Source organism: Mastigoproctus giganteus, chromosome 12 (genome assembly GCF_048544385.1).
Source record: "Mastigoproctus giganteus isolate SK-2022 chromosome 12, ASM4854438v1, whole genome shotgun sequence".
NCBI classification, from domain to species: Eukaryota; Metazoa; Arthropoda; class Arachnida; order Uropygi; family Thelyphonidae; genus Mastigoproctus; species Mastigoproctus giganteus.
The window spans coordinates 97,550,014-97,577,281 of record NC_143586.1 but is presented as its reverse complement, the minus strand read 5'-3'; the positions used below and the strand labels follow the sequence as shown (position 1 = coordinate 97,577,281).

Below are 27,268 nucleotides of genomic sequence, written 5' to 3'. Positions count from 1 at the left end.
GAATTCGAGCCTGAGGATGTGGCAGAATTGCTTGTCCCTCATAATGAGACCCTAACAGATGATCCTCTTCTGATTGAAGAGCAAAGAAGAATGTTTCGCAAAGAGGATTCCCATCCTGACGATAGTCCTGCTGTCCCCATAGAAATGACAACCAAGGAATTGGGAAAAGTTATCAACAGTATAGAAACGAGATGGCAGCTTTTGAGAGAATTGATCCAAATTTCGAAAGTAGTTCTAAAGTGAATGCAAGCCTTCTAAATGCTACTGCATGCTATAAAGAAGTTCTAAGGGAAAAGAGACTGCAATTCATTAGGTAGAGTTCACTGCTTTCCCAATTTAAGTAAGTACCATCACAACCTTCTAGTCCTGAACAATTTTCAACGTCAACAGCAACTCAAATCCTTGCAAGAGAGCTTCATCCAAGTCTCCATCATCAAAACAAATAAGCTTCGTTAATGAGTCAGTTGATGAAAATGTGACATCTCCTTCATTCCTCCTAAAATAAATATATTCAATTTTCAAATTTACATTCACTAGTCACTATAAGCTATGGACGAAAATATTAAGGTAAGCAACGTATGTACTCTATATCCATTTTACTTTCGTATCATTTTTTAAGGCCTAGCTCTATTGTGCACTTAATATATGATAGTATAAATATGTTATTAGGCTTTTAAATGCATTTGCAAGTGGGAGAAAAAAAAAACAGAAGCTATGTTCCACTTTTCGGCAAAGATTTGGCCTAATCCGCCATACGAGTGGGACCTACTGTAGTATTCTGCAATCAGGTCACCAAGGGGCAGGAAGGGTAGGCAAGCTAAGGTAGATTGTGACAAGTCCTTTGCTAAGCATGCAAAGAATTCTTTGTTTATGTTAATGCTAGAAGGAAAGAGACCAATCTTATTGGTCCATAAGATATGAATATCATAATTAACGAAGTTCCTGTTCAGATTACTGGCAAACAAAATAAATATATTTTGCATTAACTGCAAAGAAGTTTTATGGATGGCTCAAAGCACATCAACTTATAACTGAGAGCTAAATAATTTTATTATAATTGAGAAGAAAGTGTAAGGGAAATGAGTAATAGCCATACAGTTCTAGGAAGTCCTCGGGCTATTTGCAGCACTGAAAAAAAATTTTTTTTTATAAAACTAAAAAGAAAAAATTAAATAAAATGAGAAATAATTAATTAAAAATAAAAATAATAATGAATGAAAATATCCATTTGGCTCTCTACTTGTGTCAGTGTCTATTCAACCGATTTTGAATTTCTCCAAGCTGTCAGCTTTAACCATCAATGGAGATAACTTATTCTGGTATTTAATAACTTTCTGGCTAAAAGAAAACTTCCTGCAGTCCAGTCTAAACCTGTTCTCTATCATTTGAATTTATGGACCCCTAGTTCTGTAATCATTTATAATCATGAAAATCCATTCTCATTCATCTTTCTTTCACCTCTTAGAGCCTTATATACCTCATTCATGTCTCCTTTACTGGAGCCCAATTCCAAGCTTAGTCATGATTCATAAGTATATTTGTTTTGGTGCAGCATCTGGGATCTCCACCCACCACGATGTCCAACCCACTGCCTGGCAAGAAATAAATGTGCTTGGGAGTGGGACACCATTACCAGACACCATACTCGCACTGCTGCTAGCCTGAATCATGTCCCTAAGATCATGAGGGTAGGGGTCTGGCATTAACATGACTGATCCTAGCAGGCAGACCCACTAGCTGAATGATCCTAGCTGAGCACCAATGAAGATTGGCACCATCAACCACCGAGATCACACCCCCTCCTTCCAAGTTTCCACAGGTTGCAGCACATGGCAAACATGCCTGATTCCTATGATGTTAGTCTGCAACCTAGGCTGTGGACACTGTATCATAGTGATGGTAACCTGGAGGACCAGCAGCATTATTGAGAGATCTCCCTCACGTACAGGTGCCTATGTCGAGGGGGCCATTTGCATGCAGAGGCTCTCATTATAATCCTTACAGTGTTCTGGTCTGTAGATTAATCCTACTCTCGTCAATATTTTGGTAGTTAAAATTTGTTTTTTTTTTTTTTGTGTGTGTAACCATCTTTGGTGGCAACTACTAAATTTCGGACAGTAGCAAAGACAATTTGTCATGATTTTATGAAATGGAAATGACATCAAATGACGCTATGTCCGGAAATGGCACTAGTTACTTTCTGGAAGTTACATCAATGACGTCAATTCTGTTCTTTTTGCCTTTCCCATGGTTGCCAGTGCAAAGCATCATGGGAAAGGTGCCTCCATAGCCAGGTGGGCAGGAGCAGCAGTGCGTAGCACACGCTTCTTGATTAGACCGGGGTTTGAGCCCGTGATGACCGAATACGGAGGATGCAGTAAGGTCAGGGAATGGCCACCACATATTTCCGGAGCAATATGGCCTTAGTTGCTAATGCTCCTAAAAAACAAACAAACACCATGGGAAAGGCAAAAAGAACGGAGTTGGAAGAGGAGATCGTGCAAAGGATCTTGGGAGGTGATCGTGGATGTGCACAGAGCTGGCATAAACCAGCAGTTGCGGGAAAAACGTTTATGACTCGGGGCATACTACTTAGGTGGCTTTGGGCTAACCACTACCACCCATTGCAGAAACCTTTTGGTAACCAGAGAAATGGATATGTTGAAGGCAGTATGCACAGTAGTTCCGACTATTGCAATAGCAGCCTTAGCAGTTGAAGTGCATGTAATGGGTGTTACAGTACCTGTTTGTATTACTGAAGCGGTTGTATATTTCCATCCAGAGGCAAATCATAAAAGTTTTTCCGCAACCAGCTGGGTCGGTCAAGAATATTTGAATCAGTTCGTGATTGAGAGATAACAGACTCCAAATTACATGCGTGAGTAGAATCTTTTGCTTGTCACTGGCCATTCTCATTAAGTTGCAGAAGTTGTCATTGGTCATCAAGTTTTCACATTTCTTTGCAATTGCACTGAGTCATTGAGCATGGCAAGCTTTAGATCCTCATTCATCTTGCTGTTTGGATGATTGTAAAAGTTTTGAAAGGGGTTTTCTTCTCGCAGTCACATTACAAGGCTAGGCAGGTTATTACCGCATGCTTCGTCGTGGTCATTGTTACATCATCTTACATATTTCAATTGTTTTGCGAATGTCCAGATCTGATTCACACAATTTATGTTGTTCTAGTATGAGCTCTTCATTGTCGTCATAGATCTTGACATATTTCATTTCTGACAATATCTGTGTTTCCTCATTGCAAAATGGAATGTGCAGCATTACCATCTCACACTTGTATTCATTGAGATCCTGAGCCAAGTCAGTTTCGACAGCATATTATGTGTGGATACTGTCGTTTCTTGCAGATGTCATGAGTGCTGCATGTGTAATTTGCGACAAAGTGTGACAGAGTAACATGATCCAACATGATGGTATGACTGTAACAATACAAATACTTGCAATCATATTATTCAACAAATGGCTACAATCAAATGGGTAAACAGGCTATTGGCCTAACCTCGTCCAAACGGTGATTTCATAGAGTAAGCAGCGGGCATGTGCATATAACATTACATCATTCATACTAAATATTTTGGACTGAAGTGACATTAATCTCACTAACACTGATTTGGTAGAGTAAGTAGTGGCCGTAGGCATAAAAGATTAGATCGTTCATGATTTTGGTTCTAGCTGTTTGAAATTTAGGTGTTGCCAGAGATGTTTACACAAAAAAAGTCTTTCGTGCGTAAAGGAAACACACTTTTTTTTTTTTTTTTTTTTTTTTTGCAGTAGGATTAATAGCAATGGTTTATACTGAGTTAAAAACCTGCATACATAATGTATTATTTTAGCTTTTTTGGCACCTTCAATCTTTTTATGCTTAAAAAGAATGGAAATTTTTAAAAAGATTTCATTTAATTAAACTAAACACATCTTGAGTATGACTGTATAAACATGATAAATGTAATATTAATATAATGCTGTCACTTAATGAAATTTCTTGATGCCATATCGAGCACATGCACATTCAAAAGACACCAATTACTGTATCGGCAGGAAAAGCAGATGAACAATGTTGAATTTAAAACAGCTGAGGAGAGCATCTGAATGCAATAATGAATAGTTAGACACACCTTGTAATGGTTGACTTATTACTTTTGATGGCTCGATTTAAAATATGAAATAAACATTGCTTGCAATGGAAACAATTTCTATGAAATAAACAAAACTGCATGATTAACAATTTCTAGAATCATAACCATGTAGTTTCATTTACTTGTTGAGTCAGTTTGGGGTGACATAAGAACTGAGTAAAATAATATCCGAGTAAGAGCTACTATAGGCCAAATGACTGTCATGAGTATAATCAAACTATACAGACAGGTAGAGTGGGCCAGTAGACTGGAATGTCATATAATGGGGGACTTTAACTTTCCAGATATTAACTGGATATTGTAGTCACTCACAAATGAGAAAAAAAATTTTGGATTAACTGGACGACTGCTTTCTACAGCAGTATATTACAGAGGAAATGAGAGAAAGCAAGACTTTTGATCTGATTATAAGAGGGAATCTCCATGCATTAAAAACCTGCAAATAAAAGAACCACCAAGTAGCAATGATCACAGTGAATTGAGGTAGGATTTCCTCAAAGATGCAACTATTGCGAAGGGCAAGAGATGGATTTTTTTCTTTTGGAATGGTGACTACAATAGTCTCAGACAGTTTTTAAATTCTGTGCAGTGGGATCAATGGATGACATTACCAACAGCAATTTCTAAATGGGAAGCATTCAGGGAAATAATCCTGGAAGCTAATAAGCCCTTTCTAACAACAAAGAGATACTGTTCACTGTTTAGACCTTAATTGATATCAGATGAACTAATGAGACTAGTTTCAGAAAATAAAAATGTATGCAGTGGTTGAAAATTACATGTTTTCAGTATTTTGGATCAATGGGCTAAAAAATGGTAGTTGAAATTTAAAGTTGAAAAATGCAAAGTACTACATGGTAGCAGTAACCCCAGAGTAACTTTTCAAATGTGTGGTACTACACTCGGGGTAGTGAAGAATAAAAAAGACATCAGGGTAATTGTGCAGTCAGACATGAAATTCTCTGAGCAGTGCAGATATGTTATCAGAACAACTCATGGGGTTTTGTCAGCGATATACAAAAACTTTGCTAGCAGGGATAAGGAGGTGATTATCCCTTTGTACAAGGCCATGGTTAGGCTGCACCTTGAGTGCTGTATACAGGTCTGGGGGTCACACTTTAGGAAGGATGTAGATCTGCTGGAATAGGTGCCAAGAAGGGCAACCAGATTAGTGAAGGGAACAAAATTGTGCTCTTACCTAGAAGGGCTTCAGTTGCACAAATTGCAACTTATGGAGATTAGGCATCCGCAAGGTGATCTGATTGAAGTGTTTAAGGCTTTGAATGGTTTGAGTAAGTTGAATGTCCATGGCATTCTTCTTTTTGATGAGACTATGTACATGAGGAGGCATAATTTTAAGTTCAGGAAGAATAGTTGCAGGATAGACGTGGTTATGCTTGTCTTCAGCCAGCAAGTGGTTGATTGTTCTTGTGGAAGTGGATGATTTGAATAAATTGAAGGAAGAACTAGACAAATTTTTGGATGGGAGAAGTGTGTAGTCTTTTTTTTTTTATGCTATATAAACTTGCTTTCTTGCATCATTGGCCATTACTACTGCTATTATCAGGACACACAGAACCCTGCAGTAACTACAAACTAGTTTGCAATTTAATCACTAAGTGTGGGGGGGAGGGAATAAAGCTAATGCACATTATAAAAAGTCTTTGGCTAAGAATGCAAAGAAAATTAAAAAAATTCTTTGCTTATATTAACACTAAAAGGAAAAGGATGAACAACACTGGCCCACTATATATGAATGGCATAATTACTGAAGATCGTTTCAAACTGCATATAAACTAAATAAATATTTTGCGTCTGCATTCATATATGAAGTTTTAGGTATGGGAACACCAGAAGTACATCAAGTTATAACTGGAAATTAAACAATTATGGTAGAATTGAGAAAAAAGTAGAAGAGAAATTGTTGATGCTAAAAGTAAACAAGCCACCTGGGGTTAATAGGATCTATCCAGTTATATTAAAAGATACAGAAAAAGAGGCAAGCAAACTTATGGCCATACCTATGAGAGCATCCTTAGAGTTAGGGAAGGTACTTATAGATAGGAGATGTTCAAATATTTCCTACTCACAAAGGGCAACATGAACAATTACAGATCAATAAGCTTGACCTGTGTTCCAGGGAAAATAATGAAATCAGTGTTTAAAGCAGCAATGCAGTATCACCTTGACTGGAATGAAATTTACACAGAAATGACAGCATGAATTTGTTGGGGGGGGAGGGGATCCCATTTCAGAGATCTGATTAGCTATTGTGATGCAGTAACAAAGGAAGTGGGTAAAAAGAATTTTGATATCATATATTTAAATTTCATTATTGATCTGGAAAGAAGCTAGAATGACAATGGATAAGTAAGTAATTAAGTATACTTAGATTTTGGCAAAGCTTCAGACACTGTTCTCCACAAAGGTCTGCTGTACAGATTCGAGTATTGTGGCATTAGGGGCAAGTTACTGCTACAGATAATGGGATGGTTGAGTAGCAAAATATAGAGGGTAGTTATAAGTGGGCACTGCTCTTCTTAAGTTAATGTTATTAGCAGCGTCCCTTAGAGTTCAGTGCAGGGTCTCTTACTGTATACAATATTTATTGATGATATTGGCTTGATGAAGCCATATCAAGCTTATTGTATTGAGTTTGCAGATGACACAGGGGTTTGCAGTGTTGTTAAAGACAGAAATCAAGGCTTCTTACTACAGCATGGCATAAAAAAATTAAGCAGATGGCCTCAGAAGCAACTGACATTTAACAATGACAAATCCAAGGTACTGCACTACTAAAGGTGGCAAAGAATGAAAGATGGGTTTTTTTTTTTTTTTTTTGGTTAGTTTTTGGCACATTGGCTTCTGTGGCCATAATGCACCTCCCAAGGTTATTGCACTGCTCTGATCCAAGCCCAAGGCGGGAAACGAACCCGCGATCTTTGGGTTGCCAGGCAGGCACTTTACCCACCCGGCTAATGAAAGATGTCTGGGGGAGAGGAATTCTATACAGTCTGACATGAAGTCACCTGACAGTGCAGACAGTCTGCTAGAACATCTTATGGAGTTCTGTCAATGACATGCTGGAAATTTTCTAGCAGGGACAAGGAGTTGATTATCCCACTGTATAAGGCAATGGTTAGGCTGTACCTTGAGTAATGGATACAGATCTGGAAGCCTCATTTTAAGAGACACCCTGGAAAGACTCTCTTCCCCCCTCCCACCCAGAACCTTACATGAGTTACTCTATGATTCTTAAACATGCTCATTACTGCATAAAAAGCCATTGTATTACCTGGCTGTTAGCCATATCCTCAGCTAAGATCTACAATCTTCGTTGGTTAAATAGTCATTTTAACTACTCAAGGTATTACCATATGGGCAGCAGTAATCCCAGAATAACATAATAATCACAGAACTTTCAGAAGGGACAAGAAGATGATTACCCATTGTATAAGGCAATGGTTAGGCCACATCTTCAGTACTACATACAGGTCTTAGATAGCATGAATCAGAGCTGTACTACTCAATATGTTCTATGTTGATAATAATAAGAGGAGTTTACCTCAATATAGTGCGTAGAACACTTCCGTATGATACCCTCCAGAAATTAAAACGGAAAAAACGAAAAAAATCGACAACTTACCGGTACATTAGAGTAAAATATAAATAATTAAATAAACAATTTAACACAATTCAATTTAAAACAATTAAAAATCAAATTAACGCAATTAAAAGAATCTAACGAAAATATTCAAAACGATTTTTCTTCCTGAAGCTGACAATGCTTTTCGACCGTATGTTGTGATCACAGGAATGAAAATTACCGAATTGGGTTAAACCTGATACTTAAATAGAGATTATTTGTCTTCGCACATGCACGTAAAGGTCCACGCATCGGAGATCAAATTCTGCTTTGGACTCAGAAATACAAATATTAACTAGCAGATTCTTAAACAGGGGTTATTCCATTACCAAAATAAACCGAATTAGGGTACAAGCTAAGGATAGGATACAAAATACTACACCAATCAACAATAGTAATATCAAAAAATACTTTATTTATGTCCCATATGTTGAACAGTGGCACAAACAGCTTAACAGATTCTTTAAAGATACCGAATTTAAAATTGTAGCTAGGCCAATACGGAAGTTACACACTATACTGAACAATCGCTCGGTTCTTTCAGCGTTCGCAACACAAATTAATGATCTGGTATACAACATTTCTTGCGGTGATTGCGACTCGTCTTATCAGGGTTCGACCCGATTTTCTCTTAATATTCGTGTAAATCAACATGAAGCCTCAGTTCGTGCTTCTCGTTCAGCAGTGTCAGAATTAGCCTTTCATGCCATTAACGAAAAACATACTTTTTTATTTAACGAGGCCAAAATTCTTTTTTATTTAAAGAGGCCAAAATACTTAACATTCAACGTAATTATACGCGACTATTAATTGCAGAAACCGTTGAAATTAAATTACACGAGAATTCGGTTAATGTTCGGCGGCCATATTTGATCTCTGATGCGTGGACCTTTACGCGCATGCGTGAAGACAAATAATCTCTATTTAAGTATCAGGTTTAACCCGATTCGGTAATTTTCATTCGTGTGATCACGACATACGGTCGAAAAGCATTGTCAGCTTCGGGAAGGAAAATCGTTTTGAATATTTTCGTTAGATTCTTTTAATTGCGCTAATTTGATTTTTAATTGTTTTAAATTGATTTGAATTGTATTAAATTGTTTATTTAATTATTTATATTTTACTCTAATGTACCGGTAAGTTGTCGATTTTTTCGTTTTTTCTGTTTTAATTTCTGGAGGGTATCATATGGAAGTGTTCAACGCACTATATTGATGTAAACTCCTTATTATTTTACTAATACATACAGGTCTGAAAAGTCCCATTTGAAGAAAGATGTGGATATCTTGGAATGATGCAGAGAAGAGAAATAAAATTAATCAAAAACACAAAGGGGTATCTTACAACAAAAGTCTTTGGTTCTGAAATTTGCAGCACCTGGAAAAGCACTTGTGAAGAGATCTGATTGATGGATTGAATAAGTTTAATGATGATGGTATTGTTACTGCATCATGGACACCACACAAGGGGGCTCAAGCACACATCTATCCTGCAGCCATTGTTTTTTAGTATAAACTAAAAAAGAATGGCTGCAGGAAAGATGTATGCAAATTTGCTTTGAGCCAGAGATAGCACTGAATAACAAATTACCTGCAGTTGCCGCAGGACTCCAGTCCATGGGTACTTGCAGTTACCTGCAAGTACCCATGGACTGGAGTTGTGCAAATGTGACCCCAATTCACAAAGGAGGATCAAAGGCTGACACAAGTAATTATAGACCTGTTAGTTTAACTTCTGTTCCAGGTAAATTAATGGAGGCACTGGTTAAAGAAGCACTGCAGGATCATCTAGACAAGAATTCAGTTATAGCTCAGACACAGCATGGTTTTGTTAAGGGCAGGTCTTGCCTGACCAATTTGATTGGATACTATGATGTAATCACAAAAGAACTGGATGCAGGGAATAACTTTGATATTATATATCTGGATCTTAGAAAGGCTTTTGATACTGTTGCACATGGAAGACTGCTGCACAAATTGGAGCAGTGTGGCATTGGAGGCAAATTGCTGCTATGGATAAGGGGATGGTTGAGTGGCAGAAGACAGAGAGTGGTAATCAATGGACACTGCTCAACGTGGACTAATGTTATTAGTGGAGTTCCTCAGGGTTCAGTGTTGGGTCCGTTGTTGTTTTCGGTGTTTATGAATGATATTAATGATGGGATATCAAGTTTAATGTCCAAGTTTGCAGATGATACAAAGGTTGGCAGGGTTGTTAAGGACACTACTGACGCTATGCTGCTGCAACAGGATCTGGAAAGGTTGAACAGATGGGCTGAGAGGTGGCAAATCAAGTTTAACATTGCCAAATGTAAAGTACTACATATGGGAAACAGTAACCCCAGAGCAACGTATCAACTCTGCGGTACTACACTGACAGTGGTGGAGAATGAAAAGGACCTGGGGGTAATTGTGCAGGCAGATATGAAGTTCTCTGAGCAGTGCAGATGAGCTGCAAGAGTAGCTCATGGTGTCTTGTCAATGATATACAGGAATTTTTCTAGCAGGGATAAGGAGGTGATTATTCCCTTGTATAAGGCAATGGTTAGGCCACATCTTGAGTACTGTATACAGGTCTGGAGACCTCATTTCAAGAAGGATGTAGAGCTGCTGGAACGGGTACAGAGAAGGGCAACAAGATTAGTGAATGGAACAAAGAGTTGCTCTTACGAAGAAAGGCTTAAGTTTTGTAAATTACAGAGTCTGGAGACTAGGCACCGGCGAATTGATCTGATAGAGGTGTATAAGGCTTTGAATGGTTTGAGCATGCTCAATGCCAATGGGATTCTTCATCTTGCTCAGAATAATCACCTCAGAGGGCATAAATTCAAATTGAGGAAGGACGGATGTCGGATATATGTGCGGAAATTTGCCTTTGGCCAGTGGGTGGTTGGTTGGTGGAACCAACTTCCATCACTTGTTGTTGAAGTTGATAGCTTAAACAAATTTAAAGCTCAACTGGACAGGTATTTCGAACGAACGGAGGGGTGAAATGGGAGTGGTGTGTGTTTTTTTTTTTTTTTTTTTGGTTTTTTTTTTGGCTGATGCTGAATAAGCTTGCTTTCTTGCATCATATGCCTCTACTAATGCTAATGCTAATGCAATTCATGGTGTATTGAATAGTAAGAAAGAGTGGGTTGGACATGTGTATGAAGTAATGAAATTTTTGGATATGGCGTACAATGTGGTAAGAATATACCCAGATCCTTGACATAACGTGGCCTCGACAATGCTCCCCGCATACACACTACTTGGACTCCCTCCAGTCACTATCTGGCAGAGTAGAGGTAGCAAGATTATACAATAGCTGATCCAGAAGCCTCCTAGAGAATTACCAATAGGTTCGGTCTGGTGTACTAACTAGCGGATGGCCTGTGAACACCATTTTAGAGCTGTACCCTCGAAATGTAAGGAATATTGGATCTCGCCACGACATTCATCATAACCTCAAAAATCATCGATCATACTGCATGATGGAAGAGATAGGGAAGGGTTGACTGGAACTTAGCTCTAGAGACTAAACATGGGTTCCACCACTTCAAGCCTCCAATAAGCAAAGTGTTGGTATTTCACCAGTTGATGAGAGTCATCTACCACCTAGTACTGCCTGGTAACATAGAGAGGCGGCGTTCCTTCATGTGGTGTGGGCGCCACACCTCGACCCCTGCTTACGTTGGTTCACACCTGGGTGGTCACCCACCACGTACTTGTGTGTGGAGGTTATACGCAGGATTACTAACAGTCCCACCATCGTGAAGGTGCAAGCAGAGGATTTGGCTGTCACAGACCGTCGCGGACTTCGCAAAAATTGGGTCCACTTGACTTGAGTGTTACCCGAATATCAGTTCCATCAGCGTTTTAGACTCACAGGTAGCAAGTACAGCTTGTCTGGCATATCTGAGAGAATGTCTGTGACAACCTCAAGGACCAAATTCCATTTTATTAGGACTACTTTGTAGTCCTAATAAAATGGTGATTACCTTTAAATCACAACATAGCTGCCACTCATACTTCTGACAGCATACACCTAAGAGGATGTTCCTCTCTGTTTGCATATGTTTCTTTTTTTTTGTACAGCATATGCAAGAGGTATTGAAGGCAACATATTTCCGTTGGGTTATAACACAGCCTTAAGGCTTTGTTATTACGAGACACATTCCCACCATTCTTCGGGAACATATCTCATGTTCATTGCTGCAATTAGACCATCAACATCCTTAAAAACAGTGAGTTCACCTTCTGCTTGATACAATTAATCATAGTCTTTATTTTGAGTACAATATCTTGTCACTTTCACAGAATGATATAGATTACACTGTTGCAGCCCCTAAGCTAAAAGCTCTGTCTTATTTTTGGCAGTTCGAGATCCCTGATGAGGTTATTAAGTTCACTTTCTGTGGTCTCATGTGGTTCAGAAAGATAAGGACAAAATGGTGGATCCCGTGACATAGACGGCTGCTGTACTTCTTCGTGTATATTAAGTTGATGTACATCAGTGTTTTCATCTTCATCAGAGTATACAGAAAAATGGTCGGGTGCTTCAGTAATAGGTATTATTTCACCATGAGGCACAGGACAAATTGCATCTGGTATATTTGGGTGTGTCACTGTCCACTTTTTCTTCCTTGTCATCTCTTTTCTAACAGGAGGCACCATACAGAAGCAACAGTCTGTGACTGGTTTGGATGGCTCCCTCCATATCATGGGCACTGCAAAAAGCATAAAACACCCCTTTTGATTCACTGCACTACCTGTTCATGTTTTGATTCACCCATTACATGGGTGAATCAAAACATGAACAGGTAGTGCAGCATATGTGTGGAACCCAGTTCTTGTCCTGTCACCTACTTTACACCCAAAGTACAAGAAGTAGGTTTTTTAGGGCTTGAGATAAGGGACGCTTTCTTGGAGCTAATGTGACAGAAATCATCCAGACTATTCACACAATTACAGGGCAATTAATCTTATATGACCCAAATATTGCAAAAAAAGTAGGAATCTCACAGAGAGCAACAGTTAACTGAGAACAAATAACCCAGTACTAATAATATTCAAAGAGTGCTACAACAGAGTTGAAGACGCATTTGAGGCGATGACTTATCACGCGATGCAGAGTGAAGTGACAGTTGACGATTGCCTGGTGAGCGTGGTGGTAGGGAAATTGCAGCGTTGCCATGCGTTTTGCCGAGAGCCGTAGTTGATAATGTAGAGTAACTCTCTAATATGAGACCCCCCCCCCAACTGTAATTCGAAAACAAGAACCAATCGTCAAATTTTAATGTGATTTTCATGTTTAGCAGCATAAAATTAGTCAACATTAGAAACTTTCATTTTCGTACCATTTTATGTGTTGATCAGCGTAATTCATCATTGGAAAAAACTCAATATTACTACTACTTCAAAAAAAAAAAAAAAAAAAAAGAAACAGTTTTAAAAAGGGTCTTAATGTGAAAATATTTTTGAGGTCTCTATCATCCCTTTCCCAAAGCCTAAAATCAAGAGGAAAGAGGTCTATATTTGGGTTTGTTCCTTCCTAGGACCTTGAAAAAGTGATATAAGCAAGAAAGGGAATGGTTCTCATAGGATTGATCATGGAACCAGAGGAAAAGGGCATTAAAAATAGGATAGTATAAGCAGGAATGTTGTAACAGGACTAGGCTGTAGTTATATAAAATTGCTTCTTTAAAAAGCAAGATTATTATATATATTTTTAAATGAGCAAATTTTAATCAAAATTTTTTTATAATCTAATTTAAACACTCAAAAATGTCTACAAAAAAATGCAATTTAAATATGTGAGAAACTTTCTATTTGTACCTAGAGAAACTAGCACAAATAGAAAACAATTTAAACATCCTGCACTTTAATACAGAAGTGCAATTTAAATATCAGAAAAACTAGGTATAAATGAAAAATTGGTCTCACCAGGCTGAGATGGATTAAGTAAGTTTTGGGAATGAGATGCCAAGGGCAGGTTTACAGACTGCTGAGACTGCTGTTGCAAAGGTGAAGTAGGATGACGAATTGCAGCATTACTAGGAGCCATTATTAATTGGCTAGCTAAAACACTGGTAGTGGATGGAGTGGACGAAGGAGGTGATGGAGCAGCTGGTGCATTCCATGTCATACGAGAACCACCTTGGGATCAAATAAAAAAAAACACAGCATATTTGATGATTATTACTTGTTAACAGAAACCAAATTAAAGATTTTAAAATAAAAAGCAATTAGTCTGCAAATAAATTTTATTTGTAAAAGAAGCATCTTATTAGAAGAATATGACATAAAAGTTCACAGTTTATCAACTCTTAAATTATGATCAGATAGTAGGTAAGCACTCTAAAAGAGATTTAATTATTTGCCTTTCAGCACAAATAATATCCCTTTTAAGTGATAATTCCTTCTTCATACTGATAATCTATAGCTATTCACTGTTTCTCTTGAGAGTGCTTCATACTTCCATCAACTTCTTCAAATGGATAATGTTTCGGAAAGATCTCTTTACTCATATACAATATCTCCCTATCAATTTCCACATAACAACTATAATTCTTAGAGTCAAAAGAAAAATTAAGAGATGAAAAAGAAAGAAAAAAAATCAGATTATTTAGAAAAAGAATTTTAAAATAATGTAATAAAAGGCAATGTCACATAAGGGGCATAAAAAGGTATATTAATATTAATTAAAATTTAATATATTTATTACAATGTCACCAATGTGAATTTTAATATATTCTCAGTAGTTTTTCACCAACAATCTACAAGGAGTATATTGGAAAGGCAGAAGAATTCCCAAGAAAAATTAGATTATGGCTCATCTCACTTGTTGATATGCCTTTTGCACTGGGCACAAGGCATATCAACAAGTGAGATGCCTTTTGCACTGGGCACAGTTAAGTAATAAAAACAGACTGAAAAAAACACTACAAGGCAGACAGAGTGCATCATGCTCACTTATTATTTTTTGAATTTGTCCTCTTCCTGCTTAAGATATAGCACACCACTGCTTGAATGGTGTACAATGTGCACTCCAAAGCATACTTTTTGTGAACTTTTCCAACAATCATTAAACAGTAAAATATACAATATATATTTTTATCAATACGTCTCAAGTTGAGATGAGTTAAAACAAGAAATTTCAAATTTATAGTAATTAGTTCTGGATATGTTTAGAACTTATGTTTCATTTCTACCACTTTGTATTGATCCAACTGTGATTTAAATAACTGAAATCTTCAAATTACCAAAAGAAAATGATAAAACAGAAAACCTGGGAAAATATGTTGGTAACAGGAGTAGTGACCAATTAGTCTTGCTTCCTGTTTCACAGAAACAAAGAGAATTAAGATCAAGCAAGCACCTGAAATTTCTTTGGTTGTTGTTGTTATTTGGTTTTTAGGAGGATTAGCAACTAAGGCCATATTGCTCCGGGGATATGCAGTGGTCATTTTCAATTTCTTTGGTATTAAAACAGTAATGTAGACCGATGGGGGGAGAGAGAGGGGGGAGAGAGAGAAATTCATTTAAGACAAAATTGTGAATTGTACTTCTTTGTAAATTCTGTTATTGATCACTGCATAGTACAGTGATGAAATTCTCAGATTGGCCACATGGCAGTGCAATTTTAAATGCACATGTATGCAGAAATAGGTTTATCTGATCATGGTTTCTGAGTATGAAAACTGTCAAATTTGAAAGAGAGCTGTCTTTGAAAGAGAGTTATCAAAAGGGGAATCTGCTTCAGAAACACAATGTTTCTGAAGCAGATTCCCCCTTTGGGAAACATGAAAATGATGTGTCAGGTTGATGGAGAATATTCTACACCTTGTACTAGGTTTGAATGACAATGCATATTCAAAAACTTTAGCAGACAACGGCACATGACGATGGCGAGAGTAATATCACTACTTGTATTCCCAAAAAAAAAACTGAAACAGCCAGGCCACATAGCAGTCATGACTGCTGTCTCAGTTGATAAGCTAGTAGAAGGTTTAATAATTTCACAGGAAGCTATCATCAAATTTTAAGTGATGATTTGAATTTGGGAGAGTATTATATTAGCATGCACTTTTCTAGAAATGTTAGAGTGCCAGTGGGTAAAACTGACTACATTAAAATTAGGAGCATCTCTTTTATTGTATATATTGCAAGAATATTTGCTGATGCTATCGAGGCAGTGTTAGGTGGGTCGGAAAACTGCTAGCTTGGGGGGAGACAAAGACCAATAGATTGACAGTAGCCACTGGCAGAGGTGAAAGCGATTCTTGCACTGCTTCTATTAGAATGAGCAGAAGCCTGAAAAACAAGATGCATGGTATTTCAGAGACTGCTGGGAGCCATTGCGGTACAAGTAAACACATGGGTTGTGTTAGGGTAGCTAAGAATAGAAACAGGTGCAGGTATACTTGCGTGTACACCAATGCTAGGAGTTTAGTAAATAAATTTGATGAATTTGAGGTATTGCTCAAAACATCGAAGGCAGATATTGTTGGGATATCAGGACGTGGTGTCACACAGATATAAGGGATGCAGAACTGCAATTTGGGGAGTACAACGTCTACAGAAAGGATAGACAGGATAGGAAGGGGGGAGGGGTTATGCTATTAGTTAAGAAACACATAAAAACCAAGGAAGTGAAGCCAGTCGACGTCGCTGGACAGTGCAGTGGAGTCAGTTTGGTGTGACATAAACATTGGGAGATCAAAATTGAGAGTAGGAGTGTGCTATAGGCCTAATGACTCTGATGAGTATAATAAGGAACTGTACAGGGAAATAGAGTGGGCCAGTAAATCAGAGTGTCTTATAATGGGAGATTTTAATTTCCCAGATATTGACTGGAATTTGGGGGCTGGTTACTCACACACTAGCAGGGCTTTTGTGGATTTATTGGATGATTGTTTTCTACATCAGCATGTTCGGGAGGCAACTAGAGGGAGTAATACTCTTGATTTGATTATCAGCAGTGATTCTTCATGCATTAAGAATCTGCAGATAAATGAACCACTAGGTGGCAGTGATCACAGTGTGCTGAAGGGGGATTTACTCAAAGAGGTAACTACCATTAGGGGTAAAAGGAAGGGTTATTGCTTCCGTAAAGGCGACTACGATGGACTGAGACAGTATTTAAATTCTATACAGTGGGACCAACTGATGATGTTACCAACAGCAAATTCAAAATGGGAAGCATTCAAAGAACTTATCTTGGAAGCTACTAGGCTTTACATACCAACTAAGAAATATTGTTCAAGGTTTAGGCCAAAATGGATGTCAGATGAACTAATGAGGCATATGGCAGAGAAGAAAAATGCATGGGATACATACAAATTAACACATGACACAGAAGCCTATGATAGATACAAGTTGATATGCAACCAAGTTACAAAGGAGGTTAGGCAGGCGAAGGCAGATTACGAGAAATCCTTGGCAAGGGATGCAAAGAAAAACAGCAAAGAGTTCTTTACTTATGTAAACTCTAGAAGGAAGGGGATGAATCAGATTGGTCCACTTGATATTGATGGGTCAAGTGTTGATGATCCTGCTCAGGTAGCTAACAAACTAAATGAATATTTTGCATCGACATTCACACATGAGGAGTTATTCAGCGAGGAGAATGCCAGAGGTGTATTCAACTCTGGCAGTGAGCTAGATGATCTTGTAATAATTGAGAGTAATGTGGAGGAGAAATTGTTGAAGATAAATACAAGAAAGGCACCTGGGGTGGATGGGATCTATCCAGTTATATTAAAGGAGGCAGCAAAGGAAGTAAGCAAACCCTTAGCCATAATTATGAGAGCTTCCTTGGACTCAGGGGAGGTACCCATAGACTGGAAATGTGCATATGTGACCCCAATTCACAAAGGAGGATCAAAGGCTGACACAAGTAATTATAGACCTGTGAGCTTAACTTCTGTTCCAGGAAAATTAATGGAGGCACTGGTTAAAGAAGCACTGCAGGATCATTTAGACAAGACTTCAGTTATAGCTCAGACACAGCATGGTTTTGTTAAGGGGAAGTCTTGCCTGACCAACTTGATTGGATACTATGATGCAGTCACAAAAGAACTGGATGCAGGGAATAACTTTGATATTATATACTTGGATCTTAGAAAGGCTTTTGATACTGTTGCACATGGAAGACTGCTACACAAATTGGAGCAGTGTGACATTGGAGGCAAATTGCTGCTATGGATAAAGGGGTGGTTGAGGGGGAGAAGACAGAGAGTGGTAATCAATGGACACTGCTCATCGTGGACTGATGTTATTAGTGGAGTCCCTCAGGGCTCAGTGTTGGGTACATTATTGTTTTCTGTATTTATAAATGATATTGATGATGGTATATCGGGCTTAATGTCCAAGTTTGCAGACAATACAAAGGTTGGCAGGGTTGTCAAGGACACTACTGATACTATGCTGCTGCAACAGGATCTGGAAACGTTGAGCAGATGGGCTGAGAGGTGGCAAATGAAGTTTAACATTGACAAATATAAAGTACTACACATGGGAAACAGCAACCCCAGAGCAACGTATCAACTCTGTGGTACTACACTGACAGTGGTAGAGAATGAAAGGGACTTGGGGATGGTTGTGCAGGCAGATATGAAGTTCTCTGAGCAGTGCAGATGGGCTGCAAGAGTAGCTCATGGAGTATTGTCAATGATATACAGGAATTTTTCCAGCAGGGATAAGGAGGTGATTATTCCATTGTATAAGGCGATGGTCAGGCCACACCTAGAGTACTGTATACAGGTCTGGAGGCCTCATTTCAAAAAGGATGTAGAGCTGCTGGAACGAGTACAGAGAAGGGCAACAAGATTAGTGAATGGAACAAAGGGGTGCTCTTACGAAGAAAGGCTTAAGTTTTGCAAATTACAGTGTCTGGAGACTAGGCACCAGCGAGGTGATCTGATAGAGGTGTATAAAGCCTTGAATGGTTTAAGCATGCTCAATGCTGATGGGATTCTTCCTCTAGCTCAGAAAAATCACCTGAGAGGGCATAAATTCAATTTGAGGAAAGACAGATGTAGGATAGACGTGCGGAAATTTGCCTATAGCCAGCGGGTGGTTGGTTGGTGGAACAGACTTCCATCCCTTGTGGTGCAGGTTGATAGCCTAAATAAGTTTAAGGCTCAGCTGGACAGGTATTTTGAACGAACAGAGGGGTGAAGTGGAAGTGGGTTTTTTTTTTTTTTTTTTTTGGCTGATGCTGCATAAGCTTGCTTTCTTGCATCAAATGCCTCTACTAACACTAATGCTAATGCTAATTGATTGTGGCAGGAGGGCTGTTAATATATCTAAGTAGGTTTTTTTTTTTTTTTTTTACAATAACAATACTGACTTAAACATATAAGGCATTTGTCCAGAGACCAACTATTGTACAGGTTCAGCAACCCCGGAAAACCAGAGCACAACTATATTACTCTTCTTCAAATTACTTTCTGCTTTCCTCAATAATTACATTTTATTTCTCGTGTGCAATTAGGCTAACAAAAGCAATACTGAGATGCTATTACTCTGCTATCGTTCCTTTTTTCCTCTGATACAAAGTTTTGTGTCTTTCTACACTACTTTGTCAGTCATTAATAATCTCCCTCTGCTGGCACTGTACTTCATTTGTTTATTTACCTACTTCCCCGTAACACGGGACATTTCACTTTGACAACTCCACTTCTTCCTCCTCAGACGTGGTTGCTTGAACTGATATAAACACTTTGGACAGCGATCTATCGGCTTTATCCTTGGTTCTCCAATGTTACTTTGTAAACACCACAGGCAACTATTTCATAGATTCCATTCCAAACACACAGTAAGCTGAAGTAATTTTTGTAATGTATCTATCCTATTGTACAAATTGGAGCAGAATGGTATTAAGGATAAGTTGCTACAATGGATAAAAGGGTGGTTAAGTGGAAGAAGACAGAGGGTGGTAATCAATGGGTGCTGCTCTTCGTGGACTAATGTTATTAGTGGAGTCCCACAGGGTTCGGTGTTGGGTCCACTGTTGTTTTGTATATTTATCAATGATATTGATGAAGGTATATCAGGCTTAATGTCGAAGTATGCAGATGATACAAAGGTTGGCAGGGTTGTTAATGACAGTAATGGCAGTGTGCTACTGCAACAGGATCTAGATAATTTGGGCAGATGGGCTAAGAAGTGACTACTGAAGTTTAACCTTGACAAATGCAAAGTACTACATATGGGTAGAAGTAACCTCAGATAAACGTACCAACTGTGTGGTACTACACTTAAGGTGGTAGAAAATGAAAAAGATCTGGGAGTAATTGTGCAGTCAGATATGAAGTTTTCTGAGCAATGCACACAGGCTGCCAGGGCAGGTCATGGGGTTTTGTCAATGATATATAGGAATTTTGCTAGCAGGGAAAAGGAGGTGATTGTCCCTCTGTATAAGGCAATGGTCAGGCCATGCCTTGAGTACTGTGTACAGGTGTGGAGGCCTCATTTTAGGAAGGATGTAGTTTTGCTTGAGCGTGTACAGAGAAGGGCAACAAGATTGGTGAGAGGAATGAAGGGATCCTCTTACCAAGAGAGGTTTAAGTTCTGCAAATTGCAGTGGCTGGAGACTAGGCACCTGCATGGTGATCTGATTGAGGTGTATAAGGCCTTGAATGGGTTGAGCACGCTGAATTCTGATGGGATCCTTCCACTTGTTCAGATTACGAACCTAAGAGGGCATAAATTCAAATTAAGGAAGGACAGATGTAGAATAGATGTGCAGAAATTTGCCTTCAGCCAGTGGTGGTTAATTGCTGGAACAAACTTCCATCTGTCGTGGAAGTTGATAGGTTGAATAAATTTAAAGAGGAACTGGACATGCATTTGGAGGGAATGGTGTGATTTTTTTTTTTTTTTTTTTGGCTGATACTGCCTAAGCTCATACACTTACTTTCTTGCATCACATGCCACTACTACTACTACTACTTCAAAAAAAAAAAAATCCCCCCCCTTAAATTTATATTGGCAATTTATTTTTAAATTTTACTCTTTTCTTATTGGTCTCTGTCAGGTCAGCTATAATTTATACATTTCACATGTATACATCATAACAGAAACAGAGACCCTGCTTATTGTTGTGGCTCCTATGGTTTTGGCTGTCGACCCTATGATGAAGTAGTTAAAGCTTTAGGACCCACTACTTTAGGTAACATTGTTATCTTCATTATTATTTCTATTTTTACGTTAATCAATTTATTTCAGGTTATCTCCTTCACCTTACAAGCCTTCTCAATTTTTCCACGGTAATTACAATTGACCGGTCAACATCCCTCCCTATACACTGAATATAAACATTTGTCCGTCTGTCTATATATATATATATATATATATATATATTAATATTTATGACTGCTACTGCTTCTTCATTCTTGCTCTGAATTTTGGAGGTAAATTCTTCTACTTAGCTGCAAGCTGTGTGACTTGAAAACAAGTCTACTATGCAAAGACAATGCCAACAACAATAATCCATATATTCTGGCATAAGAATTTAAAAGCAACATAACCAACATAATTTCCAATAATACTCTTGACATGCTGGAAGTTGTAGTAGAATTTTAGATGCATCAGTGGCATAGACCACATAGCACTGAGTGTATTATGTCTGTAAAAGTTTGTGATCAGGGGCCAATTTACTTGTTGTATGGGTTTAAAAAAAACTGAACAACTCACAGAAAAAAATCCTACTCCCTCTGCCTGAGATTGGCTAATTACAACCAACAGTGAAGAAGACTTTAGAAATTCCTCTAGTATATCATGGTTCTTGAACCCAGACCACTACAAACGAGAGACAAGTAGCAAACCACTATATTGTAATGGATGATGCTGCAAGTATTGGCTAATTATAACCACCAGTGAAGAAGACTTTATAAATTCCTCTAGTATATCATGGTTCTTGAACCCAGACCATTACAAACGAGAGACAAGTAGCAAACCACTATATTGTAATGGATGATGCTGCAGGTAGTGCTTTCAAAAATGCTTTGTTGTGCTGAGTTGTTAGCATGCTGATCATTTTAAAACACTTTTTGTGAAATGTTGAATAGAGAATGTTACTTGTAATTTCTTGTCCTCTTTTAACCAAAGTTATTCACATTTTTATGAGTTTTCATTTAAAACAATCACCCTGGAATAGAAAACCTGCGGAATAATTAAATTACATATACAGGAAATCATATGATACTGAGGAAATTAGCTTTATATGCTTTCCTGGCTCCGCCACAAAAGAATTAAATTTAAAAAAAAACTGTTGTTTTCTTAATTTAATGCAAGGCAAAGTGTTTCACTAACATATAACTTGTAAATTGTTAAGGACTTTCAGATGAATTTTATATACAGACAGATTAATTCATCTTTGCTTCGTATTGTTTCTCATTTAGCCAGGATTGGAATTTACTTCACAGGTTTCCATGCTCACTACACTACAGGAACACCATTACTAACTTGTTAAGTTATTTACTGATTTATTAAAAAAAAAAAAAAAAAAAAAAAGATTTTCCTTTCAAGGACTTCAGTGTATGGTCAGAACGACAGCTACTTATTATAGTCAATGTCCATAGAACAAATTCATGATGATTAAAAAAATATATTTCTTATAATGAGTGAAACACATTAAAAAAAGTCAGAACAATAAGTTACATATTACAAAATAATTATAATGAAACTTTGCAGACATTCTCTCGGATATGCCAGACAAGCTGTGCTTGCTACCTGGGGGTCTAAAACACTGATGGAACTCATATATTCAGGTGGCACTCAAGTCAAGTGGATCCAATTCTGGCAAAGTCTGGATGATCTGTGAGAGCTAAATCCTCTGCTTGCACCTTCACGATGGTGGGATTGTTAGTAATTCTGGGTATACCCCCCATTCACAAGCACACTGTGGGTGACCACTAAGGTGTGAACTAACATAAGCAGGCATCATCTACACCACACGGAGAAATGCCGCCCCTCTATGTTACCAGGCAATACTAGGTGCTAGATGACTCTCATTAACTGGTGCAATACCGCCACTTTGCTTACTGGAGACTTGAAGTAGTGGAACCCATGTTTAGTCTCCAGAGCTAAGTTCCAGTCAACACTACCCCATCTCTTCCGTCAGGCAGTATGATTGGTCTTTTCAGGCTATGATGAACACCATGGCGAGATCCAAACTTCCTTACATTTCGACAATACAGCTCAAAAAATGGAGTTCGTAGGCCGGCTGCTAGTTAGTACACAGGACCGAACCTATTGGTAACTCTCAAGGAGGCTTTGGGATCAGCTAGTGTATAATCTTGCTACCTCTACTCTGCCAGATAGTGACTGGAGTGAGTCTGAGTAGTTTGTTATGTTTGTTATTTGGTTTTCAGGAGCATTAGCAACTAAGGCCATATTGCTCACGGGCTCGAACTCCGGTTTAATCAAGAAGCGTGTGCTATGCACTGCTGCTCCTTCCCACCTAGCTATGGAGGCACCTGAGTTTGAGTAGTGTGTATATGGGGGGAGGGGAGGGCATTGTTGAGGCCACATTATATCTAGGTATATTCTTACCATGTGTATATCATATACAAAAATCTCATTACTTCAATACAGCATGTGCTCCACCCCCCCTCAAATTTTTCTTACTATTGAATACATCATGAATTGTCAAATTAACAGAGCAAACTTATCTGTGAAAATACCTAAACCTCCCAAACGCTTCATAGTTCATTTCACAAGTATATATGAACCCAGTTCTAATCTCAATGATGTCCATTTCATTTTCCACTTACAGTCTGTCAACATTCCCTGCATGCCCTATTCAATGCCTCCTGTGGTGTTCCATCAAGAAGATGTTAGAAGGATTTTGACGAATCTCGATGCTAAGAAAGCTCAAGGTCCTGATGGTATTTTAGCATTAGCATTAGTAAAGGCACATGTTCAAAAAAACAAGCTTATATAGCATCAGCAAAAAAAAAAAAAAAAACACCTCATTTCACAATTCACTTGCTTAAAATGTTTGTCTAGTTCTGCCTTGAATCTCTTTAGGCAATTAACTTCTACAACAGATGAAAGTTCGTTCCAACAATCAATCACCATCCACCTAAAGGCAAATTTCCGCACATCTATCCTACAACTGTCTTTCCTCAATTTGAACTTATGACCCATCAGGCGATTATTCTGAGCAAGAAGAATCCCATCAGCACTGAGTATGCTCAAACCATTCAAAGCTTTATACATCTCAATCAGATCACCTTGCAGCTCTTTAGTCTCCAGACACTGTACTTTGCAAAACTTAAGCCATTCTTCGTAAGAGCAACCCTTTGTTCCATTCACTAATTGCAAAATGCCTATATATCAATGACAAGACAAAATGAGCTACTCTTGCAGACCATCTGCACTGCTCAAAAATCTTCATATCTGCCTGCACAATTACCACCAGGTACTTTTCATTCTCAACCACTGTCAGAATGAAACCCCAGAGTAAACTATCACAGTTGATAGTTTACTCTGGGGTTACTGCTTCCCATATGCAGTACTTTACATTTGTCAATGTTAAACTTCAGTTCCACCTTTCAGCCCACCTGCTCAACTTTTCCAGATCCTGTTGCTGCTGCTCCAGCAGCAGCATACTGTCATTAGCATCATTAACAACCCTGCCGACCTTCGAACAGTCTGCAAACTTGGACATTAAGACTTATATACCATCATCAATATCATTAATAAATACAGAAAACAATGGACCCAACACTGAACCCTGGGGGACTCCACTAATAACATTAATCCATGATGAGCAGTGTCCACTGATTACCACTCTCTGTCTTCTCCCACTGAACCATCTCTTTATCCATAGAAGCAATTTGCCTCCAATGCCACACTTTTCCAATTTTTGCAGCAGTCTTCCATCTGCAACAGTATCAAAGGCCTCTCTAAGATCCAAATATATTATTTCAAAATTATCATTTGCATCTAGTTCCTTTGTGACCACATCATAGTATCCAATCAAATTGGTCAAATGACTTCTCCTTAACAAAACCAAGCTGTGTCAGAGCTATAACTGAAGTCTTGTCTAGATGATCCTGCAGTGCTTCTTTAACCAGTGCCTTTATTAATTTCCCTGGAACAGAAGTTAAACTAACAGATCTATAACTACCTGTGTCTCCCTTTGATCCTCCTTTGTGAATTGGGGTTGCATTTGCACATCTCCTGTCAACGAGTACCTCCCCCTGAGTCAAAGGAAGCTCTCATAATTATGGCTAAGTGTTTGCTTACTTCTTTTGCTGCTTCTTTAATATAACTGGATATATCCCATCTACCCCAGGTGCCTTTCTTATGTTTATCTTCAACAATTTCTCCTCCACTTTGTTCTCAGTTATTACAAAATCATCTAACTCACTGCCAGAGTTTAATTCAACTCTGGCATTATCTTCCCTGAATAACTCCTCATGTGTGAATTCACACGTAGATGCAAAATACTCATTTAGTTTGTCAGCTAGCTGAGCAGGATCATCAACAGTTGAACCATCGATATCAAGTGGACCAATCTGATTCATCCCCTTCCCTCTAGAATTTACAGAAGTAAAGAACACTTTGCTGTTTTTCTTTGCATTCTTTGCCAAAGATTTCTCGTAATCTGCCTTTGCCTGCCTAAAGTCCTCTGTGACTTGGTTGAAGACCAGATTATATCTACCATAGGCTTCCATGTCACCTGTTAATTTATATGTATCCTATGCATTTTTCTTCTCTGCCACATGTCTCATTAATTCATCTGACACCCATTTAGGCCTAAACCTTGAACAATATTTCTTAATTGGTATGTAAAACCTAGTATCTTCCAAGATAAGTTCTTTGAATGCTTCCCATTTTGAATTTGCTGTTGGTAACATCATTAGTTGGTCCCACAGTATAGAATTTAAATATTATCTCAGACCACGGTATTCACTTTTACGAAAGCAAAAACCCTTCCCTTTATCTCAGATGGTAGTTATGTCTTTGAGTAAATCCCACTTCAGCACACTGTGATCACCGCCACCTACTGTTTCTTTATCTGCACATTCTTAATGCATGAAGAATCACTAATGATAATAACATCAAGAGTATTAATCTCTAGTTGCCTCCCGAATATGCTGCTGTAGAAAACAAACATCCAAAAAATCCACAAAAGCCTTGCTAGCGTGTGAGTGACCAACCTACAAATTCCAGTCAATATCTTGGAAATTAAAATCCCCCATCATAAGACACTTTGAGTTACTTGCACACACTCTTTCTCTGTACAGTTATTTTTTATACCCATCAGAATCATTAGGAATATAACGCACTCCTACTCTCAGTTTTGCTTTCCCAATGCATACGTCATACCAAACTGACTCGACACTGCACTGTCCTGCCTTGTTGACCAGCTGTACTTGGATGGATTTTATGTGTATTTTAACTAATAGCATAACCTTTCCTGCCTTCTTATCCTGTCTATTGTTCCTGTACACATTGTACCCCCCAAATTCCAGTTCTGCATTCCTTATATCTGTGTCAAACCACGTCGCTGATATCCCAACAATATTTGCCTTTGATGTTTTGAACAACAACTCAAATTCATCAAATTTATTTACTAAACTCCTAACATGTGTACATACAAGTAAACATGCACCTGTTCCTATTCCTAGCTATCCTAACACAACCCATATATTTACTTGTTCCACATTGGCTCCCAGTAGTCTCTGGAATCCCCTGCACCTTGTTTTCCAGGCGCTGCCGCTCATTCCAATAGAAACAGTGCAGATTCACTTTCACCTCTGCCAGCAGCTACTGTTATTCTATTAGTCCACATATCCCCCCATAAAACTAGAAGTTTTCTGACTCACCTAACACTGTCTCGATAGCATCAGTAAATTTTTTTTGCTGATGAGCAAATTTCTCCACTTGTTCTTGAAACCTGTGCTCCTGAACTTACTCCTGTTCTTTGCCACCTTTTTTCAATTTCTTATTCCAAAGGTGTTTGTCCTTCTGCTTGGAAATTTGTTCATATCCAGCCAGTTCGTAAAAAGGGTGACAAATCCCTCCTATCCAATCATCGTCCCATTGCAATCACTTGTACTCTTTCTAAAGTAATGGAGAAATCAATTAACAGCCAACTCTTAAACTATCTAGAAACCTTCCATCTGATCGATGATTCCCAGTTTGGATTCCGTCAGTGTCGATCCACTGGTGATATTTAAGGCCAAATTCAATGTAAAAGTTCGGTGAAACAGAAGCATTTGCTCTTGACATCTCAAAGGCTTTTGATCGTGTTTGGCATAAAGGGCTTCTAAAAACGGTTCCATCTTATGGTTTGCCAACTTTTTTTTGTAATTGGTTAACCAGTTTTCTCTGTGAGTGCTCACTGAGGGTGAGCACTCTTTGAGAAAACTGTCTTAGATGGCTCTCTGTCTTCTAACTTCTCCACTAATTCTGTTGTCCCACTCTTTTTCTCTTGTATATTAATGACCTTCTTCCATTGACAGGAA

The 27,268-nt window shown here is 38.3% G+C and overlaps 1 protein-coding gene across 2 annotated transcripts in view; it reads right to left on the bottom strand.

The window, feature by feature from the left end:
* LOC150077291 (mediator of RNA polymerase II transcription subunit 25-like) overlaps positions 1–27,268 on the bottom strand; it is a 763,048-nt gene that overhangs the window by 474,802 nt on the left and 260,978 nt on the right. For both annotated transcript variants that reach the window (XM_090386696.1, XM_090386697.1), the window contains exon 12: positions 13,722–13,934. In XM_090386696.1, the coding sequence (XP_090242822.1) occupies positions 13,722–13,934 (213 nt within the window). The remainder of the gene's footprint in view (positions 1–13,721; positions 13,935–27,268) is intronic.